Genomic DNA, 21,160 nt, shown 5'->3' on the forward strand with positions numbered 1-21,160 from the left:
AGAAAATTAATAACAACAAAATGGCAGTAAACACTCCCTGAATGAGGATTAACATAATACCTGCAAATCTCCACAAATAGCTTAGTTCTGCTCTTTATTTTAGCCAAAGGGTCTACTTTTGCTACAAAAACACTTTATCAAGAATCAAGTTCTTCATACAGAGGATAAGGAAATAAATCAAAATAGCACAAAATAAAGTCAAGACTCAAACAAGGTCATCGTTTAAAACAAACAAACAAAATAAATAAAAAATGCAGTTTATTTTCCTCACCACTTTCTCAGGAGATAATGAATTCATCCACTTTTCTATCAAGGTTTCCATGTAACTGCCTGAGAGCTGTTTATTCTCATTTTGCTGTTTCAATTTTATCAAGCGTGAAGCATATCTTTTCTGCCATTCTGCTAGTTCTTCCTGGGAATGTGCTGAAGTACACTGCGCACCATACCTACAGATTCCTTGCTCTAAAAATCTAAGTAGAATAGGAAAGACTGTTTTATCATATACTTTGTTGGACCATTTAAAAGATAAACTTCCAGCATTTGCCCTCCGATTCTTCAATAACAAAAACAAAACTTCATCTCCTGAAAGGCCGTATTTATCACACTGACTTGCACAGAGGAGGAAGAAGAGGTTTCAAGAACATTTATAACAGTTAATCACTACAGCAACTTTCCATACTCAGCGACTTCTTTTTTTGGAATACGAGGATGCTAAAGCAAAGCATAATCAATCATAACCACCCCTCGCCCACAAAACCGGCATCGAAAAGGTAGCTTCCTCCTTCATGATGTAACAACTCTATTTGGACAATTCTTCTTAGAGCAGAATTTTCCTAAAGCAACACTGACATCAAGTGGAACAATGCATCAAACACAGGTGTGCCCTACTTCTCAAAATGGTATCACCTAAAGACAATTCTCTACACACTAGAATTTCATTCTGAAAAAAAAAAATGTTACTATAGCATTAAATTATCATCTTAAGGCTTCTACTTTTCACCTTCAAATGTAATGCCTTTACTCTTTTCTATATTACTATAACCTATATTTCATTGAAAATACTGGACTATATCCATTTGCTTGAGTTTTAAATAAATTAAGAATAAAAGCTCTATATTAGAATCACAATTAATTTAATAGATTAAATTCTTCAATGGTAAATTCCTAAATGTTCATATTAAAGGACAGAGTTAATGGTTTCTCAGTGTTTATGACTCAGAATATTCAACTGAAAATTCAGTGGTCAAAACAGATAAAAATGCAAAACTTTGTTCATTTTTTTAAGTTTTAAATGTCCTACAAAATTATGGGTTTAGCCAGTTTTTTAACAACTGAAACATCAAAAAATTAAAGATCTTCTGAACAAAAAATGAAAATTAAACTATAAGTAGCAAAATAGAGATGAGAAGTATAATATCTTATGTATTTTTTTCAACTGAAAAAATATGGACAGTAAGAAATATAAAATGAACCACAGCACAATGTAAATTATCAAATGGTTCATCCTATTTGAAAAGATGACTGTACTTAAAGCTTTTCTTAATGATACAAAGTACTGGAACTTAAATTATACTACTTATTAAGTTCTCTTACGCTTTCTAAGACACATTCAAAAAATCACATATTTGTTTCTCTTAAGTACGTCTTAATGAGCCAAATATTTCTTTGTTTTTCTACTGCTTTAAGTTATTTCTTTAAATACTAAAGGTTTGATATTCTTACTGGCCTATAAATGTTCTCACATTTCCTCTGCATAGGACTCCGTTCTACCTCTACTACAACATGATGCCGCCAGGATTTTTGAAATTTACTACTCAGTTTCTTTATTTCTACTATAAAATCATATCTGACCTTGACTACTCAATTACCAAAACTATATATGCAATTTCCTTCATTATCAAAAACAACCTATAGTAATGAGAATTTACATCTAAAATCCCTACTACTACTTACAGAAAGAACTGGAGTGTACCTTTCAGAATGTGACTTTAATAATTCTTTCCAGCTTAACAACGATTGACTTTTGAAAGGTTAGCCCTTCAAAAAGAAATTACTCATAAATTATATTAAGGACAACATGAAGATAATAGATTTTTTTAGAAAAGTTATTAAAATAATTTAACATTTCTTCATCTAGTTTATGCTCTACTTCAAGTTATATAATTTCAATTCAATCACTATAAGTTAAAGGTACATTTCACATAAATAAGAGACCAGAACTAAATTCAGTCACAATAATTCAACTGGTTTTATAAAAGACTTCTATACAAAGTCTTAACAATCCCAATTTAGATCACTGTTGTTTGTAATTAAAAGAAGGCTCACTGATATGGCCTTGACTTTTATTTAATGATAATGACCATTAATTATGGCTTCTGTTTCACATTGAAAGTAAACCATTTTACTCAATCATTATACTTCTTCCTTCACAGATTATCTTCTTTAACTTGGAATTACTACTCTTCAGAAAGTGAAGGAAAATTATCTATCCTTTGAATAAAGACATGTCATTGGTTTAAAAAAAAAATCACGTTACCTTTTACACAAAGTATATTCCTCGCTGCTTGTGATTCCCCTAGGTGGTGGGCGGAAATGCCAACCATTACAAGATCCTAGAGAGTAATCAGGATATATAGTCTTATCATTTGAGGCTTGCTAATAATTCTGATATTTTAATGTATAAGAAATACTATAAACCCTCCACACACATCATCCTAGATGATGTAAAAAGGACATGACATACTTGCCTCTATCAAAAAAGTAATCTACCAATCAAATGAGTTAAATTCAATTAACCACAGGAAACTCAGACATCACTGAAGTAGTTACCCAGCAACTAAATCGGGTGGATGACCCTGACTCTATCCTAGCCACTGGTGGGTATATTTCCAATGCAGTCTCTTCCCTAACAACTAAAGGGGGAAAATGCTGGCATGCTTGTCATTTCTTAAGTATAAAACGTGTCTCTATCAGAATTATTTCAGGAATGAGGAAATTATCATGACCTGGAAGGAAATTATGTAGAACAAATTCAATACTGCATATTGAGTGAAAAGTTCCACAGTATTACCCATGTTCTTTAGGATTTGTCTGGCACATGTCATTGTATCAAATAATCAAGCCTTTTTTACAACTGACATAAAGTTCAAAACATTGAATTCTGACATAAGAGCTAAAAAAAAAAAAATAACATTTGTTTACTTCTGAATACAATGAGCTTTGATTCGTTTAGGTAAAAGTTCCAAATAAACCAAAAAAAATAAGGCTTAAGAAAGAAAAGGCTAGTGGGGCGCCTGGGTGGCTCAGTGGTTTGGGCTGCTGCCTTCGGCTCGGGTCATGATCTCAGGGTCCTGGGATCGAGCCCCGCATCGGGCTCCCTGCTCCGCAGGAAGCCTGCTTCCCTCTCTCTCTCTCTCTCTGCCTGCCTCTCTGCCTACTTGTGATCTCTGTCTGTCAAATAAATAAATAAAATCTTTAAAAAAAAAAAAGAAAGAAAGAAAGAAAAGGCTAGAGCAACAAAGGCTGAGCAGCACCAAGTTTTCAAGGACCTCATGGCCATTCTCTATTTCCTCACAAATCATGTGCCACCACCCCCACCCCCACCCCAAAAAAAGATATTCAGCCAGGATGAGTTTAAAGCCATGTCTCATCCCTTTCCAGCTGTGTAACTGGAAAAACTACTGAACCTTTTTAAACATCAGTTTCATCACTTATCAAAAAGATGGAGAAGCCAACACATGTTTTTGTGAAAGCTGCTACCACGGTACACAGTATCCAACAAGCACTCAATGAACGTTGGTCCCTCTTTCCTTTCCTCTGGGAAGAGAAGAGGAGGTTGTGGATTTTAACTGTGGCAGGAACAACTTAGCTTCCAGATCAGGACTTCCAAAGAGTAGTAATCAGACTAGCCTGGGACAGAACAAGATAAAGACTCCCCACTACATGGAGAATGTAACAACTTGACATTGCTAACAATGAGGTTTACTTACACTGAGCTACATGGAGGCAGGAAAAGGATACTTCCTACCTCCCTGACTCCATTATGCTATGAGAAGGGGCCAGTGGAAAAAATGCTTTCATCTACACCTACTTCTTGAAATTAAATTTGTACGTTCTCTTCAAAACTCCACTTATATGTACTGTAACTCAGTAAATGTCCTCCCAATAACCAATAACAAAGTGACGCCAGCAATTACAGCTAGAAGGAACACCGAGTGTGGTACTTACCCCCTTCCAAGTCTTCCACGTGATATCCAGACAGGACGTTACTAGTGGCTGTCTGAAATTTTCCAAATGAAAATGTTTTTATAATAAGAAATAACCAGTTGATGTTGAATTAAACTTGGATGTTTTCAACATTTTTTTTAAGGCTGAGCTTGAATACTTAGAAATTTTAATACACATTAATATTTTAAACAGTATTTTTTGCATCCATCTCTGCTCTATGTTAAAGTATGTTTAAATACAGAAAACAGGTACTTACGTGGCCTTCATTAAGGAAACGGATCGAGATTCCCTATATAAAAACTACCTGGTAGTAAACGGCAAAGTCCACGGAGCAGCGCCTCCATTCATTTATTCATTTCACTCTCCTCTTCCTAACATCTAGAGAATGACCAGCTAAAGAGGTGCCTTTCTCCTGCACTGAGTGCAACACCACCACTGTGGGGCATGGAGCACATCCTGCTGGTCCCCCTCGCTCTGGGATAAGCCCCTCTCCCATGATGGAGCTGAGGACCCACTCACTCTCCCTGGCTTTCTTGACTCAAGTCCCCTTGGTGCACATAAATCCCCAATCTACTCCTTTGGTTCTAATTTTACTCTAAACTCTACACCTCCCATTTCAACTGAGTGCCAGCCACAGCACTTTTTCTTTTTTTTCTTAACAACCGACACCGTTTTATAGGCCGGATCACTGTCAGCCATGCACAGATCCACTGCCAACAGCCTGACTCTCCTTCTACATTCCCACGGCTCACAGAGGACCAGGCACATAATGGGTGCCCAGTAAAGGCATCCAGGATGGGATGGGGGATGGACAGATGATCATCCATGCACTTCAAACAAGTATGCCCAAAATTAAATTCATCGTCTTTATCCCAAATCTCATCGTCCTTCTCATGCTCCTTATCTTGTGTTAATACTCCCAAGGAGAGCAAGACTAAAATTCTGAAAGCCATCTTGAACTCTCCCTCTTCTGTCCTACTCCTGAGTATTCTCTAAATCTTGCCCAACGAGGTCTAGAATGTCCCTCATAATCTGTCTCATACTCTTTACTCCCACTGCCACTATCCTGGCCACGGCTCTCATCTGTCCCTGAACCAAATGACTACCATGCTAACCTGTACCAAGTCACCGCTAGGTCTTTACCTAGCACCCCCATTCTTTAATCTCCTGCCTTCCTGGTCTCCCCACAGACTATTAATCTCTCTTCTCCCTGCTTATACTTCCATTGCCACACTTACTAACCACAAGCAGCCTGCCCCATGGGTACAGTAGCTATGTGCATCTCAACTGGCCCACCAGGTTGTTTTTCACAGATATCTCAGCTTCCCAAAACCCAGAGATCCTTGAACAGCACAGGAGCTCAGTAAACATGAAACTGAATCAGAGAATACAGCATCCCAACATGAAATTTGGAATGTCTATACTGTAGAGATGATGTCTAAATGCTAATTGGGTATAACTGAAACAATAATATCATTATAATTCATATGTCATTAATTAAACTGGACTTTTCAGGTTGAGCTGGAACTAAATCACCATTAATACTGTTTCTATAGAAAGATGCCTCCTGATTCTCCAACTACTTACTAAAAATGTTTAAAGACAACCCATTCTTTCTGGAAAATGAGGACTGACTATAAGACTACATAAGCTAGGGGCGCCTGGGTGGCTCAGTGGGTTAAAGCCTCTGCCTTCGGCTCAGGTCATGATCTCAGGGTCCTGGGATCAAGCCCCGCATCGGGCTCTCTGCTTGGCGGGGAGCCTGCTTCCCTTTCTCTCTCTCTCTGCCTGCCTCTCTGCCTGCTTGTGATCTCTGTCTGTCAAATAAATAAATAAAAATCTTAAAAAAAAAAAATTTGTAAGCTAAATCAAGAGTAATTGTTTACATTACCAGGGTGCTATGCTCACAAAAAAGGTACATACTAAAAAATCTCTTTAAATTCTACAAGCAAGGTGTAAGTGTCATAGGTCCCACACCAGCTTTTTAAAATATGATCTCAGGGGCGCCTGGGAGGCAGTCAGTTAAGCGCTCAACTCTTACACTCAGCTCAGGTCATGATCTCAGGATTGTGAGACTGAGCTCCACATCAGGCTCCCTGCTCAGCATGGAGTCTCCTTCTCAAGTTTTTCTCTCCCTCTCCCTCTACCCCTCTCCTCGCTCTCTCTAATAAATAAATCTTTAAAAAATTACATTTCATCTTCATCAAATTTATAAATATAAAAGCTAAAAGCTCACTTCATGTGTGAATTTAAAGTACCTCCTCTAAAAAATTTATCAAAATAGGGGCATCTGGCTGGCTCAGTCGATGGGAGTATGCAGCTCTCAATCTTGGGGTTGTGAGTTTGAGCCCCACGTTAGGGGCAGAGATTACATAAATAAATAAACTTAAAAAAAAAAGTCTTAAAATTTTATCAAAATAAATTTACCGAATATGCAAGAAAAAAATAGGAATAACATATTTCAGTCCTAGGACAAAGCTGAAAGCATTGAGAACAGGTAGAAGGAAGACGCCACGGCATGCTTCCCGGGTCAGCATCTGCAATGATGATCAAGCGAGCAGGCGCGCCTGCGCTGACACCGCAGCTCACCGGCTGGTGGGGTTTGGAGAACAGTGCATCTGCCCCACAAGGGCTCGTAAGACTGAGAAGTTTGGCCCGGGCTTAGGATTTAGCCACCATGGCTTTTAGGTTCCAAAGTACTGTGTTTTGGGGTTTTTTTTAAACACCTTTTTATATGTTCAGACCCCAAGACAGAAAGGCAATATCAATTAGTTTATGATCGATCTTTAGTTTGTACTGACACCTTCATGAAAAGCGGCCAAATTTCATATTGCTAGAATGCCTACAAATTTACCATCAGATCTATTAATTTGATATTTTAAATCTTTATATTCAGGTTTTGTTTCCATTAGTTAGCCTTGAGTTCATGTCTTTATCCTTATCCTCTAGCATTTAAATGCCAGCTCAGTTCAATCTTTAAAACAAATTGTTTCTAAATTTTTTAATACGTCATGTGCAATAATAAGGGTTTCATTGTTTGTTAGCTTTTTCTAGACGGAGTTTTTTTAATAATATGAGTTCACTAGCCAAAAAAATACTACATTGGTTATAGAGATAAGTTAACTATAAACAAAAGTTAAGTCACTTCTCCCCAAAAGGACAGTTATAAAATAGGAGTCAAGTGATACTTGAGGCCTTACATGTGAGAGCATTATAAATATTAAAAATTAAAATTTGTATATAAATACGTAATATATATCTCTGTGTGTGATTATCAGATGTAAAGCTGGTAATTCAATAAAGGCAATAAAAAAGAAGCCAGCCAAAAATTTTAATAAAATGAAAAGTCATCTTATTTTACATTCCATGTTGAAAATCTAAATTTATCAGTCCTCCTCTAAGCCTTAGAAATTAAAAAGACTGCATATATACAGGAAAGGAAATGGCTCTGAAGTTAATTAGAGCTTACTGATACTCAATTTATAGTAAGACAAAGAAAATAACATTTGTTTAAAGCCTCTATAATTGCAGCAAAACAAACAGTATCTTCATCCAGCTCATGCAATTTATGATGACTGTCTTTGCTTAATGTTTGTCAGTATGTGACACATATTATCAGAGTTAGAACAGGAAAGCAAGCCACAGGAGGTCACAGTCTACGCCTGGGCCTCTGTTCTTTCTCTGCACCACATGCAGCGCCCTCCCCCTCACTCACTATGGGAATGGCACCTTCTTACCCCTCAGTTCTTCGCTTAGCTAGCTCAGCCTCTGACTACCCAATCCAGTTATAGTTTCCATCACAGAAAGCTTATTTTTGTCCCCTCATACGAACTTTACTCAATGTGAATTATACCTATAGCTGTCCAATTTATTTGTTATCTCTCTCTTCCCCAAGACTTTGACCTCCCAAACTATGGGTGTCTTGGTCAGCGCTGTATTCCCAGCACCGCATATAGGACCTAACACATAGTAGGTGCCAATTTCCTTAATAAGAAAGCCAATCAGAGGCACCTGGCATCTGGCTCTTGGTTTTGGCATAGGTCATGATTTCAGGGCTGTAAGATCAAGCCCCGAGTCCAGCTCTACACTCAGCAGGGAGGCTACTTGAAGATTCTCTCCCTCTGCGCTTCCCCGCATACTCACGCATGTACCAACTCCCTCAAATAAATAAATAAATCTTTAAAAGAAAAAGATTCTCGGGGCGCCTGGATGGCTCAATGGATTAAAGCCTCTGCCTTCGGCTCAGATCATGATCTCAGGGTCCTGGGATCGAGTCCGGCATCGGGCTCTCTGCTCAGCAGGGAGCCTGCTTCCTCCTCTCTCTCTCTCTCTCTGCCTGCCTCTCTGCCTACTTGTGATCTCTCTCTGTCAAATAAATAAAAATTAAAAAGACAATTAAAAAAAAAATGTCTCTATGAGGAATAGAAATTTGAAACTGACAAAGCTTTGGGCCTGTTCCATGCCACTGCTGTCCCCTGGTCTTCTATGTGCCCTTCAAGTGCTTCACCAGAGCACGTTTCTGTTCACCAGTTACCCTGATACACATTATTTCCATCTCCTAAACTCCATTCCCTAAAAATGGTCCTTCGATCACAGACCTCTTCAGTTGCTTTAAAAAGAAGGCTTGAGGGTTATCTCATTTTTAATGACAGTATTTTCTAACAGCCAGATGTAGTTAAACACTAAAATTTCCCTATCATCTTTCCACTCGTTGGCCAGAGACCACCAAAAAGAATTAGGAGCAGAAGACCTGGCGTGCAGGGGATCCATGAGAAGAAGCAGAGTTCCTGGGATGGGGCCGCGATGGAAAAGGCGGCCAGGAAATCCCACGACCCCACCGTAACAGCCTTGCTTTCTTGGCTGATGCCGAAAGACTTTCTAGTTTTAATACAGAACACTTACTATAGCCAGACTGAGTTCAACTCTTTCCAAAGAGATCCACTAAAATAGTCTTACCTCTGTTTCTGTGAGAAGTGTTTTTAGTCTTGTCAAATCTTTTGTGACCATCCCATTCTGAAAAAGGTGGATGAAAAACAAAAAACCCGGTTAGTGTATTAGTTCTAAGGGGCATCACTCAACTCCTCCACTGTTCCTAACTAAGGTTTATCTGTAAAAAGACAATGCTGTCCTCATCTCCCATCCCACTATCATTAATGGGGATAATAAAGCTAATCTATCTGTAAGGAAAGTTTAAAAAGCTAACAGGACAAAATATACAGTGTGGCCTAAAACACTTACTCACCCTGTATAAGAGTTTAAAATCAATTCAATAAAATATTCACAAAAGGTGTCACTGAAGAGCAAGATTGGATATGCAAAGCAAAAAATAAATTTTAAGAAATTTTAAGAACACTATACAATCTGCTGATTGTATAGTGTAAGAACAACTATAAGAAACCCTTACAATTGTAAAAACCCTATACAATCATATTGTATGATTAAAATGCTCACTCCGCAGGAGCATTTTAAAACCCAAAACTAGGGGCACCAGGGTGGCTCAGTAGGTTAAGCCATTGCCTTCAGCTCAGGTCATGATCTGAGTCCTGGGATCAAGCCCCCGAATCGGGCTCTCTGCTCACTAAGGAGCCCGCTTCCCCCTCTCTTTCTCTGTCTGCCTCTCCGTCTACTTGTGATGTCGCTCTCTGTCAAATAAAAAATTAAAATCTTTAAAAAATTTTTAAAAATAAATAAATAAGTAAATAAAACCCAAAACTATAGGTGCGCCTGGGTAGTGCAGTCAGTTAAGTGTCTGCCTTCAGCTCAGGTCACGATCCCAGGGTCCTGAGATTGAGCCCCACATTAGGATCCCTGCTCAGCGTGGAGTCTGCTTCTCTTTCTGCTCCTCCCCACTCCCCTCACCCTGCTTTCTCCCATTCTCTCCCTCTCTCTCTTTCTCAAATAAATAATAATAAATAAATAAATAAATAAATAAAGCCCAAAATAAGGAGTGCACCTGACTGGCTCACACAACTCTTGATCTCAGGATTGTTGAGTTCAAGTGCCACACTGGGTCTAGAGCTTGCTTATAAAATCAATTAAACAGAGCAATCAGAGATACCTGGTTGGCTCAGTCCGTTAAGCGGCTACCTTCAGCTCAGATCATTACCCTAGGGTCCTGGGATCAAGCCCTGCATTGGACTCACTACCCATTGAAGAGCCTGCTCTCCCTCATCCGCTACCTGCCTCTCTGCCTATCTCTCTGTCAAATAAATAAATAAAATCTTTTTAAAATAAATAAATAGGACGGCCATCCCAGGACTCCTCTCACTCTTGAGAGCTTTTTCTGTATCTTCACTTAATAAACTTCTATTGCTTTACTCACCAAAAAAAATCATTAATTAATTAAAACCCCAAAATATTCCCAGCTTCTAATAAAATAACATCTTTAAAGAAAATCATTTAGTTATCCTATACTTTCAAAGCTTTAAAAAGTACGTGTTATTCTTATATATATATTATCACACACCATAAGAACCCAATGATTCAACATCAGTTTGTTGAAGAGAAATGAGATTTCTAATAGGAGGAAGCAAGAGAAAAAAATGCAAACTTAATTCCTTCTCCCCGCCAATATGCTTAAGGAGTCACATGAATGAATCCATTTTCACATATTCAGAATTAGAGCTCGTCAACGTACCAGGGACTCTCCTGTCAGTGACTTGGCAAGAATGCTGGATACCAGTTGAAGCTTTCCTTTCAGCTGCATACAGCAGAGCACTGCCTGAAAGGCCCCATCTCCCTTGGCCAGGCCTTCTCCCAGCACTGTTAGGAAAGAATAGCCAGCATCAACCATGTAACGTTCAATGCACATTTTTGTCTTGATTATAACATTAGCACACTATCACAAAGATGAATTCTTATGCGTTAAAAGAATGAACTTCAAGTACTGGTAGAAAGCTATGACGGTTCAGTTCTGTCCCAAAATATGCGCGAAGACAAGAAGAAACATGGGTCAATCCACATATCTAACCCACCATGGCCTATAGCCAGGTAGGATCACATCAAAGTCACAGGAACAAGAGTTCATCTTAAACCTCTCTCTCTATGGGGCGCCTGGGTGGATCAGTGGGCTAAGCCTCTTGCCTTCGGCTTGGGTCATAATCCCAGAGTCCTGGGACCGAGACCGCATCAGGGTCTCTGCTCAACAGGGAGCCTGCTTCCCCCACCCCATCTCTGCCTGCCTCTCTGTCTACTTGTGATCTCTGTATGTCAAATAAATAAATAAAATCTTCTTTTTTTTACCACTCCCCACCACACCCCCCAAAATAAAATCTTTTAAAAAAACCTCTCTCTCCAGTGAAAAATTCCATTCAGCCTGTAATTCCTGGGTAAGTGAGGGCTATGAAAACGCTGATATTTTCTGAATAAAGTTTCCACATTTTTAACAGTGACACAAGAGATACAGTGCCATTAAAATGCGTAAGAATAGAAACTGCAAATCTCCACATGTGGTATTCCTAAGCAGCTAAGAATTAGATTTTATCAAAACCAGCAAGATTAACTAAGAACCTAATTGTCACATGGCCACAGAAAATGCTGACCTAATTGTCTGCATGTGTTTGCAGATTTAATACAATCACAGGAGCACACATTTCTAACAATACAGAATATCCTCATTTTTATGCCATGTTATTTGAGATGATTTCTCACAGCAACTTCTAATGGCTCAACTAGTAAAACAATCTGTATCTTCCTCTTCACTGCTAAGTCCAAGATTCTATTTTTAGTTTGAACACACTTTAGCTTCCTTTGCACGAAAGTAACTTGCTAAAAGAAAATATTTTGGAAATTCCTTTTTTTTTTTTAAGATTTTATTTATTTATTTGACAGACAGTGATCACAAGGAGGCAGAGAGGCAGGCAGGGAGAGAGAAGAGGAGGAAGCAGGCTCCACACCGAGCAGAGATCCAGGACCCTGAGATCATGACCTGAGCCAAAGGCAGAGGCTTTAACCCACTGAGCCACCCAGGCACCGCCCATTTTTTTCTAATTATTTCCAAGGAAATGTTTAAATATCAGTATAATATACTGCATATTTAAAGTCCACTGGGTCAGTTCATAATGTATTTATTTTGGTTGTACTGAACACATCCTTTCATTATATTGTTCAATTTTTCCATTACACAAATAACATTACAAGAACACTAATAAAATTCTACCTAAAAATTCCCTATAAGTTCATCACTCAACTAAACAGACTGCCTTCACTTATTCATTTTCACTTCCAATTTTCATCAATATTTGTGTAATTTTTACATGACTGTAACTGATATAAATGTAACAGTTTGTATTCTGCTTTATTTTCCCTCAACACATTCAGTATCTTCCATGGTTCTCAGAGTGTTTATGTTTCTCATCTTATTGCCCATATGGTGTTCCATCAAGTATGTACAACAATTTACTTAACTACACCCTGGCTCCAGAACAATCCCAATTTTTAACTATTGAAACTAACAATGCAATAAACATCTTTATGTATATATCCCCATTGAAGCAGATTACTGAACTGAAAGTTGCGGTCTCTGTATTTAAGACAGTTTTATTCAATTACTTTTAGTTTGGGCCAACCTGTTGTCTCACTCCATCCACATAATGGATCTACTCAATGTCCCCAGATAATTCCAGTAAGTGATGAACTCCAGCACAGTATGATTAAGAATGTCTTGAACATCTTATAAAATTCCCTGGTAAGCCCACATCTCCATCGGCTCTTACTATTCCTAAAACTATTCAAATATGACCTTTGGCAAATTACTTTATCTCTCTGGCCCTCAGTGCGGTCATCTATAAAACAGAAACACACATAAATCTGTTGCAAGGATCGAATAATAAAATGCTTTGAAGAAGAAACAACAGTCCTACTAAGGGCTGGACTACTTACTTCGGCTAAAACTGCTTCCTCCCCTATAAAATGGAAGGGACAGAAGCTACTTAGGAAGGTTGTGGTAAAGATTAATTGTGTTAATTACATATGTAAGTATCTAGCACAGTCTTGTCACAGAAGACTACTTACCTTCCCCTTCTAAAAATCATACAGCAGTATTGAGAACTGCTAAGGAAATACTCTAATTCCTTTTCAGTATTGCACTATTAAGAAACGAGCTGTCAAGCATTAAAGAATGTTTCACAGAAACAAACAAAAAAAAATCTAAGAATATTTCAAAATCAGGAAATTGTGTCAGGTTTAAAGAGTATTAAATCACACCATAGTTACAAACACCTTTCGCAGATCTTTGGTTTTGTACAAGGTATTTGCCAAATTTCATTCTGCAAAAGTTCCTGCATTATACTGATGTCTGAAGGCCTCAATATTTGTCAAAATTATGTTTCTTCTTTTTCTCTTTCCCTTTTTTAGACAAAAATCAGTACTGACTTACTTTTTGCCAACTGTTGCCCTAAAATGCAATTCCGTTTGTCTTACAGGATCCCACATGAAGAATTATCACCAAAAAATATTCAACAATTATAGATAAAAAGCTCTCCTGCTATTGCATCATGTAACAAAATTAAACTGTGATATTGCCAATCTAGTCGGTCATTATCTGTAATATCTTGAAAAAACTTGAAAGAAAATAAAGTATAGCCTTGTGTATTATTAAACTTGCCTTTGCTCAAATAATGAACTTGCCAAAAGAGAGGACACTAAAAATATAATCTAATCATGAGCACTGTAAATATGTTACAATGCTTTGCACTGTAAAATTCTCTTCCCACCAACTCTGTGAGATTTTACTGTGAGCACACAAGTATTCCCAAACTGAACAGCTCCTTCCTGCCTACTGTTACTAAGGAGGAGACTGAACACCTCACCTCTGTTATTAGAGTCAGGTCTCCATCCCTTCTCATTCTTCAGTTTTTGTATATGTCTTACTTGAAATGTGTAATATTCAAGGAATATTCATTCAACTATTTCAACAAAATAGCCTCTCTTAGGGTCCTATAGCCTCTGGCTATCAAAAGGAGACAATCAAAAATTAAAATGTAATTCCTTTTACTTGTAAAGAATTACATGCAATGAGAAAGGTGATTTAAAATAAGGCTTAAGGGACGCCTGGGTGGCTCAATTGGTTAAGCAGCTGCCTTCGGCTCAGGTCGTGGTCCCAGCGTCCTGGGATCGAGTCCCACATCAGGCTCCTTGCTCGGCAGGGAGCCTGCTTCTCCCTCTGCCTCTGCCTGCCACTCTGTCTGCCTGTGCTTGCTTTCTCCCCCTCTCTCTCTGATAAATAAATAAAATCTTAAAAAAAATAAAATAAAATAAAATAAAATAAGGCTTAAATACAATAAATGTTGAGTCTAACTGTATCTTTTCAGTCACATCACTAGAGTAGATGATTTCTTTCAACAAGTCCTTAGTTATCTCTAAAATCTTTCATTGAAAAGCTAAGCTGGGGCGACTTGATGGCTCAGTCAGTTGGGTGTACAACTCCAGGTTTCAGCTCAGGTCATGATCTCAGGGTCCTGGGACTGAATCCTAAGTCAGGCTCTGTGCTCGGCGAGGAGTTTAATAGAGGATTCTCTCCCTCTGCCCCTACTTCCCCACGCTCTCTCTCTATATATATATAATAAATAAATATATAATGGGGAAAACACGGTCTCTTCAATAAATGGTGTTGGGAAAACTGGACAGCTACATGCACAAGAACGAAACTGAACCACTTTCTTGCACCAGACACAAAAATAAACTCAAAATGGATTAAGTACCTAAGTGTAAGAATTGAAACCACAAAACTTTTGGAAGGAAACACAGGCAGTAATCTCTTTGACACTGGCCTTAGCAACATTTTTCCGGATATGCCTCCTCAAGAAAGAGAAACAGAAATAAAAATAAACTACTGGGGCGCCTGGGTGGCTCAGTGGGTTAAGCCGCTGCCTTCAGCTCGGGTCATGATCTCAGGGTCCTGGGATCGAGTCCCGCATCAGGCTCTCTGCTCAGCGGGGAGCCTGCTTCCTCCTCCCTCTCTCTCTCTGCCTGCCTCTCCATCTACTTGTGATTTCTCTCTGTCAAATAAATAAATAAAATCTTTAAAAAATAAAAAAATAATTAAAAAATTAAAAAAATAAAAAAACTACTGGGACTACACCGAGATAAAAAGCTTTTGCAGCGGGGATGGCTCAGTGGGTTAAGCCTCTGCCTTCGGCTCAGGTCATGATCCCGGGGTCCTGGGATCAAGCCCCACATCGGGCTCTCTGCTCTGCAGGACGTCTGCTTCCTCCTCTCTCTCTGCCTGCTTCTCTGCCTAGTTGTGATCTCTCTCTGTCGAATAAATAAATAAAATCTTTAAAAAAAAAAAAAAATAAAAGCTTTTGCAGCAAGGGAAACCATCAACAAAACAAAAAGGCAAACTACAATGGGAGAAGGTATTTGCAAATAATATGCCCAAAAAGGGGTTGATACCCAAAATGTAAGAAGAACTTATATAACTCAACACCAAGAAAATAAACAATTTGATTAAAATATGGGCAGAGGGAACGCCTGGGTGGCTCAGTCAGTTAAGCATCCGCCTTTAGCTCAGGTCACGATCCAAGGGTCCTGGGATCGAGTCCTGCGTCAGGCTCCTTGCTCAGTGGGGAGCCTGCTTCTCCCTCTGGTTGTGCACTCTCTCTGTCTCTCTTTCTCTGACAAAAAAATAAATAAAATCTTTAAAAATAAAATAATAAAAGGGCAGAGGACCTGAATAGACATTTTTCCAAAGAAGACATAGAGATGGGCAACAGACACATGAAAAGATGTTCAATATCACTAATCATCACGGAAATGCAAATCAAAACCGCAGTGAAATACCACCTCATACCTATGAGAATGGCTACAATCAAAAAGACAAAAAAGAGTAAATGTTGATGAGGATATGGAGAAAAAGGAAACCTTGTGCACTGTTGGTAGAAATGGAGATCAGTGCAGCCACTGTAGGAAAACAGTGTGGAGGTTTCTCAAAAAATTAAGAAATAGGGACGCCGGGGTGGCTCAGTTGATTAAGCCACTGCCTTCAGCTCAGGTCATGATCCTGGGTCCTGGGATCGAGTCCTGCACTGGGCTCCCTGCTTGGTGTGAAGCCCGCTTCTCCTTCTACGTGCCGCTCCCTCTGCTTGTGCACGCATGCACGCGTACTCTGACAAATTAATAAGATCATTTTTTTAAAAATTAAGAAATACCAAACAATCCAGTAATTCCACTACTGACTGATTTACCCAAAGAAAACAAAAACACTAATTTGAAAAAATATATGCACTCCTATGTTTATTGCAGCATTCTTTACAATAGCCAAGATATGGAAGCAACCGAAGTGTCCACTGATGCAACAATAGATTAAGTAGATGCAGGGGCCCCTGAGTGGCTCGGTGGGTTAAGCAACTGCCTTCAGCTCAGGTGATGGTCTCAGGGTCGTAAGACTGAGCCCCGCACTGGGATCCCTGATCATCAGGTAACCTGCTTCTCCCTCTTCCCCTGCCTGCCGTTCCCCCTGCTTGTGCTTTTTCTATCAAATACATAAAATCTTTAAAAAAAAAAAAAAAAAGATTAAGATGATGCAGTACAGGGATGCCTGGGTGGCTCAGCTGGTTGGGCGTCTGGCTTTGGCTCAAGTCATGATCTCAGGATCCTCGGGTCGGGCCCCGTGCTGGACTCCGTGCTCGGTGGGGAGCCTGCTTCTCCCTCTCCCTCCGTCTCTGCCTTTCTCCCCTCCACTTGTTCTCTCTCTCTCTCAAATAAATAAAATCTTTTAAAAAAAAGATGATTATGATGACAATGGTGATGATGATGATGGAGTACAAGGGCACGTAGGCGGCTCAGTCAGTTAAGTGTCTGCCTCTTGATTTCAGCTCAGGTCCTGATTTCAGGGTCATGAGATTGAGCCCCGCATCAAGATTCTTTCCCTCTTTCTCTCCTTCTGCCCCTCTCTCCTCTCTCATTCGCATGTGCTCTCTTTCTAAAATAAATAAAATGTTTAAAAAAAAAAAAAGATGCCATGTGCACACGCATACAAACTCACATAAACACACACACACAATGGAATATTACTCGGCCATAAGAATGAATGAGAGCTTGCCATTCGCGCCAACATGGATGGACCCAGATGGCATTATGCTAAGTGAAATGAATCATAGAAAGACGAACACCATATGATGTCACTTATATGTGGAATCTAAAAAACAAAACAAGGGGCGCCTGCGTGGCTCACGCGTTAAGCGGCTACCTTTGGTTCAGGTCATGATCCCAGAGTCCTGGGATCCAGCCCCCCATCGGGCTCTCCACTCGGCGGGAAGTCTGTTTCTCCCTCTCCCACTCCCCCTGCTTGTGTTCCCTCTCTCCCTGTGTCTCTTTCTGTCAAATAAATAAATAAAATCTTTAAAAATAAATAAATAAATGAATAAATAAAAACAAATAAACAAAAGCAGAAACAGACCCATAAATACAGAGTACAAACTGATGGTTGCCAGAGGGTTGGGGGGTGAGAGGCGATGGGCAAAACAGGTGAAGGGGTATGGGAGCAACACTCCAGCTTTCCAGCTATGGAATGAATAAGTCATGGGGATAAAGGTACAGCACAGGGAATATTGCCAATGGAACTCTAATAACGTTGTATGGTGACAGATAGGGGCTACACTTGTGGTCAGCACAGTACAGAACTGTTGAATCGCTATGCTATAGACACTTGAAAATGACATAATATTGTGCATCAACTCCACATCAATTAAAAAAAGTTAATAACCAGGCACCTGGCTGGCTCAGTCAGTAGAGCAGGCAAATCTTGACTTTACAGTTGCCAGTTTGAGCCCCACACTGGATATAGCGAGTACTTAAAAAACAGTAATAACATTCTCAGCTAGGGTTTAAAAATCTGGCAGCCCTATGAAAAACATTCATTGATGTTTATGATGACAGAATTTGTAGCATAATTTTGGTCGATAATATTTTCTTTTGATTTCATTCTATTTTGGTTCTTTTTTTAATTTTTTTTTAAGATTTTATTTATTTATTTGTCAGAGAGAGAGCACAAGCAGGCAGAGTGGCAGGCAGAGGCAGAGACAGAAGCAGGCTCCCTGCTGGACAAGGAGCCCAATGTGGGACTTGATCCCAGGACCCTGGGATCATGACCTGTGCCGAAAGCAGTGGCTTAACCAACTGAGCCACCCAGGCGTCCCTATTTTGGTTCTTTTTAAGTCTTAATTTTAATTCCAGTTAGTTAAAATACAGTATCATTCTATTTTGTCAATATAAAAACTGTAAGTTTCCTATATAATCAATATTTCACAGGCATCCTGTTACACCAAACAAAACTTATGTCCAGATAATGGAAACAGACTTGCCTACCTCATTTATCCAGTGCTCACAAGGGTGGCAACTGTCACTCTCTACAGCACAACACCAAACTCAGAACTAAGGTCCGTGAATTCAAAGCCTACGTAGTTAGTTTTTAAGATACCCTCATGTCCTTACTCTTTTTGAAGTAAAAGTCCAACTTTATTATTTTATGATTCTAATTAATTTCTGGCTTGAAAAAAATCAGCTAAAAAAACATTTCGGGGACAACCCAAGTAAATGTGATTATAGACTGGGCTTAAGGTAATATTAGAGAATCACTGTCAATTTTATTTGGTTAATAATAAAATTGTGATTATACAATTATGGTCTTCCTTTTGGAGATGATACTAACATATTTAGGGGTAAATATGATGTCTGTCATTATTTTCAAATATCTCAGAAAAAAATTAACATGGTAAAATCTTACAATTTAGGTTTTGAGAATATGAATGGGAAAATATTTTAATTTCTTCATAACAAAAAACTTTTAACATTTTTAAATTCTGTAACAAATACTGGCTGGCTGATTTCCTAACCCTGCCTGAGAAAGTGAAATCAGAAAGTCAAAGCAGCAAACAGAAATGAGGGAAAAGGTAGTTACAATGAGGCATGTTGAGAGTTGCAAGGAATGCAAACTGACAGCCTGTCAGGAAGGGAACAGACATCAACACAATACGGTATAGAAAAGGGAAGCATAGGGTTGGGGCCAGTAGGACAGGAGCTAGTCCAGAGCTCTCCAGCATTACAAAGCCGTGTAATACCTAACAGACTGAGATTCTTTTTCTTTTTTTTAAGATTTTATTTACTTATTTGAGAGAGAAAGAGCAAGCGAGCATGAGAGGGGTAAGATTAGAGGGAGAAGCACACCCCCAGATACCCCAGCCTGAGATTCCTGACTTGCTTTTTATTACTAACTCACTGCCTAACCATGGTATTTTCTCTTAAGTAAGATTACTTACTTAAGGAAAAAAAAATTGAAAAGGAAAAAAAAAAATTCATCTCTAATAGCAGAACTCTACAACTAGCAATACATATATATAAACTTGGCCAATATTCCCAAGTATCTGTTTCAAATAAACAACTTTATATATACTGCTTTCACATGAAAGTAAGCATTTTCCATGTTCTTCTATATCACCTAAATGGTAACAAGGAATGCATAGAATTTAATTAAAGATGTCCTCCCTTACTGGAAGCCAACTGATTTTTCACTTTCACACACACCACTGCAATGAACACCATTCCACACACAATTTCTTCCTTCTTTTGGATTATTTACTTGGGATAGCATCCCAGAAATGAGATTAGTGGGTCAAAAGTATAAACATATTACCAAGCTGCATTCTCCCTCACACTCCACGAATATAAGAGTATACTCATTTCATTACAACTTTATCCTAGACATCGGTTATACTTTTTCCCCCCCAACATTTTAGAGGAATAATTGGTATACAAAACACTGCATATAATTAATTGGCAACTGCACATGTCTACACATGTTACTATCATCACAACATAGGTAATAAACATATCCATGTTTCCTGGCTAAACATTTATTTTAGGAATTCAGTAGTTGTAAAATAGTATCTAACTTCAAAATGCTAAATAAAACAACAGAAAAATTTCCCATATGCTCCTTCACTAACAGCAATTACTCTTCTGTGATTTTTCAGAAGTCATTTAACCTTCTGGGACTTTGTATGCCTCCAAAATGAGAAGACTGTACCAACCTCACTACTCAAGGGAGTGAAAATTAAAGAAAAGAGACTCTGTTTTTAACACATGAGACTAGCAGAATGTCAAGACTGATGGGTTCCAGTGTTACTGAGGTCATGGACGCAGGCATCCTCAGATACTGCTGCAGTGTGTATGCATCAGAAACAAATCTGACAATGTCTATTAAAACTCTTAGCATATATTGGGACACCTGGGTGGCTCAGTGGGATAAGCGGCTGCCTTCCACTCAGGTCAGGTCCCAGGGTCCTGGGATTGAGCCCTGTGTCAGGCTCCCTGCTCAACATGAAGCCTGCTTCTGCTGCTCCCCTGCCTGTGCAGTCTCTCTCTCTCTCATTCTCTCTCTGTCGCTGTCAATTAAGTAAATAAAATCTTTAAAAAGTTTTAAAAAAAAAACTATAAGCATATAATTTTAACCCAGATATCCAACTTTTAAAACTCCTTCACCCACAGGCGCCTGAGTGGTGAAGTCAGTTAAGTGCCCAACCCTTGATTTTGGCTCAGGTCACGATCTCAGGGCAGGCTCCACACTCAACAAAAACTCTGCTTGAGATTCTCTGTCCCTCTCCCTCTAACCCAGCCCCTACCCACCCCTCAGACTCCCTCCCTCTCTCACTCTCTCTAAAAATAAATGTATCTCTCTTTTTTTTTTTAAGATTTTATTTATTTATTTATTTGACAGACAGAGATCACAAGTAAGCAGAGAGGCAGGGAGAGAGAGGGGGGAAGCAGCCTCCCAGCTGAGCAGAGAGCCCGATGCGGGGCTCGATCCCAGGATCCTGACATCATGACCTGAGCTGAAAGCAGAGGCTTTAACCCACAGAGCCACCCAGCCATCCCTGTATCTCTTTTTTTTTTTTTTTTTTTTGAGGTTTGTTTTAATTTATTTGTCTAAGAGAGG

General features: G+C 39.0%; 1 protein-coding gene across 5 annotated transcripts in view; it reads right to left on the reverse strand.

Annotated features, from left to right (window-relative positions):
* The window catches only part of HELZ (helicase with zinc finger), a 181,622-nt gene that overhangs the window by 105,705 nt on the left and 54,757 nt on the right, over positions 1-21,160 (reverse strand). For all 5 annotated transcript variants that reach the window (XM_059380533.1, XM_059380534.1, XM_059380536.1 and 2 more), the window contains 5 exons: positions 10,865-10,989; positions 9,184-9,240; positions 4,228-4,279; positions 2,537-2,612; positions 272-470 (listed from right to left, as the gene is read on the reverse strand). In XM_059380533.1, the coding sequence (XP_059236516.1) occupies positions 272-470; positions 2,537-2,612; positions 4,228-4,279; positions 9,184-9,240; positions 10,865-10,989 (509 nt within the window). The remainder of the gene's footprint in view (positions 1-271; positions 471-2,536; positions 2,613-4,227; positions 4,280-9,183; positions 9,241-10,864; positions 10,990-21,160) is intronic.

The sequence above is a fragment of the Mustela nigripes genome, chromosome 16 (genome assembly GCF_022355385.1).
Source record: "Mustela nigripes isolate SB6536 chromosome 16, MUSNIG.SB6536, whole genome shotgun sequence".
In the NCBI taxonomy this organism is placed as follows: domain Eukaryota; kingdom Metazoa; phylum Chordata; class Mammalia; order Carnivora; family Mustelidae; genus Mustela; species Mustela nigripes.